The sequence below is a fragment of the Orbicella franksi genome, chromosome 15, assembly GCF_964199315.1.
Source record: "Orbicella franksi chromosome 15, jaOrbFran1.1, whole genome shotgun sequence".
In the NCBI taxonomy this organism is placed as follows: Eukaryota; Metazoa; Cnidaria; class Anthozoa; order Scleractinia; family Merulinidae; genus Orbicella; species Orbicella franksi.
The window spans coordinates 7169668-7177641 of NC_138159.1; the positions used below are offsets into that span (position 1 = coordinate 7169668).

The following is a 7974-nucleotide window of genomic DNA, read 5'->3' on the forward strand; positions in this document are numbered from 1 at the left end:
TCTTTCAAGTTACAACAGAAACGTACAGTTTAAAGTTTTCTGGTTACTGGCAGTCCATGGGAAGAAAATGCTCATTGCCATCGTACAAAAATGAAACAAGATTAATACTTGCGAACATGAAACTTGCAGATAACAATCTCAAGACGCGAGTCAGAACAAGTAAGAAATAGACTGACCCTACCAGACACATTATGGCCCGTATTGACGTGACTACATAAAGATAGGTTAAAATATCAAGATACAAGCCAAGTATTTCTAGTAAGGACTCGAGCTTGTGATTATTGATTGGTCATCGATTGGCTGATAGCAATCGATAACAATTAACTAATTGTTATCGATTGATATCGATTGATCGATTGGTTTCCGATAATTGATTGTCATCGATTGATCATGCCGGGTAATTGACCATTCATATTTTTCTTCCAAACATATATACATATGTTGTATAAAATGGTACATAAATACGAATAAAAATACTTTACACATCATAAGCTTTGTGTCAAAGTTTCCAAACAAAGGATTTTTCAAATGAATGTGAGGCTTGCGAATAGATGCATTTAAGTATTATTATAGAAATATTTGCACCATATTGGCCATATTAATTATGAGAAAAGGCTTTTTCAAGGTAGCACCTCTTGATTATTAAACTAACATAAAATAAATAATTTAAAAAGTAATTTGAATTTGCATCAGGAACTGCAAGTCAACAAGATTAATGCAAAGTGTTATGAATGGACATAAAATTTAAAGTTCCTTATATTTGCATGGTGTGGTCACAAGATTAATTCACCTTCACATTTCATTACCGAGCTTAAAATTCACTATCTTTATTAACTTATCACTACTCACGATGAATTTGATAGCGTTGATCCTAGCAGTATACAGGACACCTATCATATATGAACTCAGTTAAATGACCTTGCTCTCCATGAGTTCTCGTAGCTCAGTGGATAGAGCGCCCATCTGGTGTTCGGGAGGTCATGGGTTTGATTCCTGTCGGGGACTTGGAATTTTTATTTGTCCCACCTTCACAAGGTGTAACTATGTGGCACTAGTTCAAAACTCATTCTCACAAGTCCCAGAAAAACATTTTATAAGCATTATCTGTATCCATAATCTGCAATTTGAATGTCCTAAAAATATTTTCCCCAAAACATTCACTTGCCTTCCAGGCAAGCAAGAGAGTATTCACTCGTTTAATAGTAATTGAAAAACGCTTATCTTGCTCATCTTTTTGCATGCTAAATGCTGTTTCTACTTTACTTTAAGTTCCGACTGGTACACTGGTTCATTTGCATTAGATTTAATTTGTTGCTTTACATTTCAATATGCTTATTTATAAATCAAAAAAATAAATATCAAATAAAGTTTAATACAAGACTAGATATTAAGTAATAAATACTTACATTTCCTAGCAAACAGTTTGCTACTACTGCATCAGCAAGTGTCACAAAAGCATATGTCTGGAAGGAAAGAATCAAGGTGTTAACAGATGCATGTACTGTAGGCCAGGGTGCATGTACACTGTACTTTTACTTATCCTACGAGGATACAAAATATCACCAAAATAACTTAACTAAAATTACATCTCCATATAAATGCTACTGCAGTTATTTAAAATAATGTCTAAATGCAGGAATTTGAACATAATTTTATCATTTGAGTAACCTACATTTCATTGCACAGGGTGCTTGGTAAGAGGTTAAGCTCATGCAACATTGTACTATCTCATTGGGAAAATTTCTTCTTCCTCTTTTGTGTTTTTTTCAACATTGGCTAACTTTACAAAGCAGGGAATGGGTAGAAAAACAATTCTTAACTAAGTGTGATAAATCGTACAACCAAACATCTGAAGTTGTCAGAAGTTACCTTTGTATAGGGAATGCTAACTTTTGTGACTGCACCAGGAAAGCCACACACACCTGGTAAATCGACCAAATTCAGTGTTATTTAATTGTATTAATTAACTGAATGCAGATCCCAGTGTAATAGGGGTATAAGATTCAATTTTTTTTGCAGAAAAAAAATAAACCTTCTTTTTGGTTTGTAAAAGACGGAAGTTTTGATCTGGGCAGACTTCCCTGTAATAAACATTTAATTAAAAAGAATCAGAAAAACACTGGCAAACAAAAGCAGTAGCCTGTACTTTAATTGCAGGTAAAATCACATATTCTGGTTTGAAATTGCGTTAGGGTTTGAAGAAGTGGTTGTAGATCCTCACCAAACTTTTCGGCGAGTACTTATTTACCTCCCCAATATAGAAATGCTTCATGAAAGATAAAATATTTAGCGTCTTGTGGAAGTACATGTCGTACATTTTTGTTTATTTTTTAAACATAATTGTCATTATTTTCCCAAAAAGCACCTAGGTTTATCAAGGGGGATTACAATATAACAATTTTTACTTCATTTACATGTATTGTGTTGTTCCAGAAAATATCCATACCCCTCCCACGGAAGGTTTTTTAGCTTGAACCCCCACCCCTCCGGAAATTCCATTTTAGTGTCATACTTTCCTCTAAAAAATTGTGCTTTGTGAAACCCCCTCCCCCTTGGAATTTCCATTTACCTTCCTTGGGGTGGGTATGGATATTTTCTGGAACGACACATTCAGGTTCACAAACAAACACACACACAAACAACAAACAAAAATTGAAAACATAATTTTAGAGTACATTACTGAGTACATTTAGGAAAAATCTAAGCTCTTGACTGGATATCCAATTACTTTCAACAATCTGTTTAGACCGCTGGTAGCCGGTCTCTTTTCTTGGAGTTTCTTAGACAAGTGTTTATCAGTGATCCCGAACACAAAAGCTGGTCTAGACAAGTACATGTAGGGGTTGTGCTGTGTCTTAGCATCTTGCCTCATAATACCTCCTGCATTTTATTTAGGGGAAAAGAGGCTACCAACAGTTTAATAATTTGTGTACGTGTACCTTCAAGAAAATCTTTTAAAGTACTTTCTTGGCAATCAGGTGGAAGGCCATAAAGAAACAGCTTTAAGTCATCAACAAGCATAGTTCCGCTGTTTGTGAAATGTACCATGGTCTAAGACGAAAAAAGGGAAAAACAGTCAGTATACAGACTATAATAATTATTATATCATTACAGTTGAACCTCTGGTTGCAACCACCTCTTGTAAGCCACCACCTCTCACAGAAATAGATATACACCAGTAAGGAGAATTTGTATGTCACATCAGGGCAGAATGGACACTAACCAATTACAACCATTCTTTCTTCTACCTGTTGTTCTTTGACTAAAAAACTTGGTGTGCAAGTTATAATGGCGGAGTTTTCTTCGCCTGTTTGTTTACTGTGGGAAATTACCAACTGAGATGTGCGTGATAAAGTCCATTCCATGATAGTGCAGTGGGGACTGAAAAATAGAGAAATTTTACTCTAAAAAAATCTAAGATAAAAAGATGTGTAATTTTGTAAGATGATACAGTACCGCCTGAAACTATGGACCCATCAGGTTGCAGCAAAACCTTGTCTTTGCCGCATGCTCACACCTCACATTCACCACGGGTGAAAATATGTGGCACCACAGTAAAGACGAGTGCGACTGCAATTGAAAAAATACCGTGACAAAACAGACAAGGTAATACCTAGGGGAAGTAATGTATGTGTATCGAGTGGAGTGGCATTGTTTCATCAACAGTGCTTGTAAACTCCATCATAATCCAGAATCAAAAAACACACTCGATGGAAAGTCGAACGGTTAACATGTAAATGCCTATCCTCTAGTTTGTTTCCCTCTTTCGAAATGTTCATTACTTTTTTGTGCTGACTATTAGTAAGCCATTTTACAAACTCTGACAACGCTATTTGTAGCTGTTTTAATAGGGTTTGCAGGGTTTTGAAGGTCACTTGATTAGAACGACGACTGGATGGAGCAGTCTACTACTGCCATAAGCTACATGCGCTAAACATTACCAGTTTCAGGTAAAAATGTAACTGTTCGAGACATCTAGTTCGTTTATTTATTTTTTTTTTAATTGCAAAATTGATGCATTGAAAGTAGAAACGCAACTTGATGACTTAGCATTGGAAACAACAGAGGTCAGGAATTAGTGGAAATCAAACATGTAGTATCTTTTGATTTCAACCAAAGGTCATGTGAAATGTTAAAAAAAAATCTACGAGCCTAAACTGGTGAAACGTTTCGACTCTCCTTTTGATCAAGTGTATAAAAGCAAATATGATATTTCCCTGTAGGAATCTTTGCCTAAAGGAAGATAACAGTACCAGTCAAAGGGACTGCAGCATTACACACAAAGTTATATTACACGCAGTGTCCATGCAGCGTCCACGCACCTTACACCCACCTTACACGCAAATACATGAATTCAAAATGCATGTAATTACACAGATATAATAACACGCAGTAGACATGATGTTACTGTAAAATTACTTGCAGTCGTTCAACTGGAACTCATTAAGTGCGTGTAATGAGAACGCAATATTTTTAAAAAGTGCGTGTAATGAAAACAAAACACTTACTGTGTAACATTTACCGTACTGCACTGCACTGCGATACTGTTTCGTCTATCGCCTTCTTGCTTCTGGTCATCAAATGTTTCCGACAGAATCAACCAGTTTCCTGAAACCGACTTACAGCTTTACAGTAAAAGTATTTTTTCTGTTGTAGTTTCAACAAGCGGCGCCAGCGACTGGCAGGCGCACTAGGATTCACTGAGATAACAGAACATAAACAGATAATGTCGCTTTCACTTTTAAATTACAGCAATCAGTGTACTTTAAATCAATCCGAAGATTCATTAAAAATATTTCGTACTCCGAAACGTTCGGAGTTTACCGGTGTTTGAAAGCTATTCCCGCCGTGTTTTTTTCTTTTGCTGAGAAACAACAAGGGCGCAAGCGACTGACAAACTGAGACTTGACAGACACAAAATGACAGCAAAACACAACTTTTCACTTGAGATTTTCAGTTAACTTTTAAACATCAGTTATCCTCTTTAAGTTTAAAAAGCCTTTGAAAATTCGTCATTAATAGCACTCAGAAGCGAATGTTCTCTATATGAAAACATGTTGTTTTCATCTGATAAAAATGAAATTCGATCTGTTTCTTGAATAACATTGCCTAGCATGTGACCAAAATCTACCCAGGCAGAAAACATGTGCAGTGTGAAAGTTACTTGTTGTTACTACTTCATTTTATTCCATATGCATACACATATACAGACACACGACGATCTGTCAACCGGACTTAACCCACAGATGAAAATCGAAATGTTTTTCTTGAATCTAGCTTATCAGTAGACAAATGTATTGTAATTTAAGCCGAATAATCGAACGAACCAGGTGTAAACATTGCGGGTTGTTTTCAGAACGTATGTTACGTTTGGAGTGCTGTTACTAAACAGGTAGAATGATGTAAAAAAGCCGATGAAGGTTTCTCTTATTCATGGTTTGGTCTCCTAAGAAAATGTTTGAACTTGAAGCAGGTTCCATGAATATAACATTTAATATGCTTACATCTCGATCGGCCGCAAGGAACCAGAGACAAAACTTGGACCAGAAAAACTCGGATCGCTAATTTGATCTATGCAAGAACGAGGCATAAACAGCAATTGCCGTTTTTATTTAAATCAGTGATCAGAGTTGACCCGGTTTTGTAACTGTCTGCTACAAAGCGCAGCGCATATAAACAGAGAAGCTACAGATGGTATTATGGCTACAAAATAAATTGAAATTGAAGTTAAATGTATTGCCTTGGTTTCTTTTCGTCAAAGTGAATTTCAGAGCCATTCCGGCCTTGAGCATTAATTTTAATCGTTTGCAGGTCATTTACATGATGCGTGGACATGAAATCAGATGACGAACATATGCTCTGTTGCATTCTTCTTGGAAAAATGGAATGCTTTTAAAACACAGTGTTAAAGAACTGAGACACTATATTTTACCAAGTTACAGATATTTTTGGTGAAGTTCATACAATGCAGCTACCAAATATTTTTTGTGTTATCAATCTTGTAACTGACATGAATGATCAGCTTTATCAAATGCTTTGTTTCAATGAAAATGCGGAGATTCAAGACAGAGCATTCAAGCACGCTTTGTCGCCAAAAACAGAAAACAAAATGCTATCCAAACCTGACGCGTCTTCTTTACTGAGGTAATACCTCGTACAAACATTGCTGCGGCAGGACGAGTACCTTCCTCGGGTTTACCTAGGTAAAGACAAGGTCAAGTGCAGGAATACTGTGTCAATGACGTGGGGAGGCCCACAGGAAATGGGTGAATACTTTCAGCCGGTACTGTAGATTGATTGTATTCATGCAGTGCGGTGATCAAGGCCAAAATCAATATCTTAGGAACTGAGCCAATGAGACTTGAGAGTGCAAAAGCAATGTTCATGTAGTAAGATTAAAATACCTCTGAAGAACAAATGTGCAAAATACCTGAAACAGACTCTGATGGCATACGTAACTGTTTGGTTTTGCTGATTTGATCTCCTGTTGTGTCTTCAAATGATCACAATCTGCAATAGCAAATCCAATGAACATTGATGTTAATACAACCTCCCTAAATCACACTGATTCATTCCTATGGTTGAAGGTGCTACTTAGTTAGAAGATTAGCCCACCAGGGATCAAAGTTGTGAGATATATTTGCACTAAATTATACACGGTTCGTTGCGTCCGTGGTTACATCAACTGAAATTGAGATAATTGTGATATAAATTACTATTTACAACATTCTCAGTTAAAGTGACACACCATTTCAAAACTTACAATTAATTTTGTGTTCCTGATTCATTAGATCACTTTGATTCGCTATCTTGGTGCCTACGCTTGCGACGGTCGATGACTTGACTTCGAATATCGTTACATGATAAATTGTTCCTTTTAAAACTTAAGTCACCTGACCTATTTTCCCCCTTCGCGTAGTCGAGGCGAAAGTGTTTAAAACAAACAGCAAACGAACGAACATTTATTAAGACATGCATTCTTGAAAAATGCAAAGTTGTTGCCAAATTGTTAACCAAATGATAGAGTTTCTACCTTCTGATGTTTCGGCTCAAATCAGCACCAAGTAGTCGTCACTTCTTCCTTCCTCTTCTTTGCCAAGCAACTGTGAATAAATCTGAAAGTTTCAATATCAGATCAGAGGAAAGTGAAAGTGCTAACGAAGCAATATTAAACTCAGTAAAAAGTGCTAACGAAGAAAAATTAAACTTAAGAGTGACTCGCTCGTTATACTTCAAAGAGAAGGTCACTCCAAAAAGCTCACTTTCACCTTTTCTGTCTTGGACTATACCAAGTACACATTTAACTTTTCCACTCACCAAAGTTTCAACCTCTGAAGTGCTTGCTATCCTGAAGAAATTCGCCTCGATCGAAAGTAGCGACTTCCGAGGCCGCCATTTTGAAACTGTACTTGGCAGCCAGGCCATGTTTATGTCAACCTCGTTCCCAGGGTCCTCTCTCTTCCTCCCTCGAGAAAGTACCCTGGTAGTGGCTGGTCACGTGTCTATGTATACAAATCAAATCCGCACCGAGGGTGGGTCTTTAACTTAATTTTGTCAACACTGTCTATGGAGGTGAAAGCTACTTTGCCTTACCGACGTTATTTTGAAAGTTAAGCAAGTTATTTGTCAGAGATCCTGCCTGACCGGTGCTTCCTTTCTATCTGAACTTCTATGAGTATGAGATGTTGATTGAGAGGGAAGTTTGCTTATTTTCACTACTTTTTTAAATAACCGTCAACAGCCTGCTTCGGATTAGTTTAATCAGTTTTTCATAGCACAAGAATTAATAACAGTCAAATTTTCGATGGGATGCATTCAATTTAATGAGGAGCTAGTCTCTCGACCGAAAATTGGACTTACCGCTAAACAGTTTTGAAACGAAAGCCGTTGGATTTTGCAAACGCGCGGCCGATGTCGTTGTTGTCCAGTTCTTCCACAGGTCACCCAAGTGTAATATAATAGTTCGAATATATG

General features: G+C 36.9%; 1 protein-coding gene across 1 annotated transcript in view; it reads right to left on the reverse strand.

Annotated features, from left to right (window-relative positions):
- Positions 1–7836, reverse strand: part of LOC145469182 (uncharacterized) — a 190392-nt gene extending 182556 nt beyond the window's left edge. The window contains exons 1-2 of the mRNA XM_081452882.1: positions 7318–7836; positions 2940–3051 (exon numbers count right to left, since the gene is read on the reverse strand). Coding sequence (XP_081309008.1) covers positions 2940–3051; positions 7318–7425 — 220 coding nt within the window. The 5' untranslated portion in view covers positions 7426–7836. The remainder of the gene's footprint in view (positions 1–2939; positions 3052–7317) is intronic.
- Between the last annotated feature and the right edge of the window lie 138 nt (positions 7837–7974).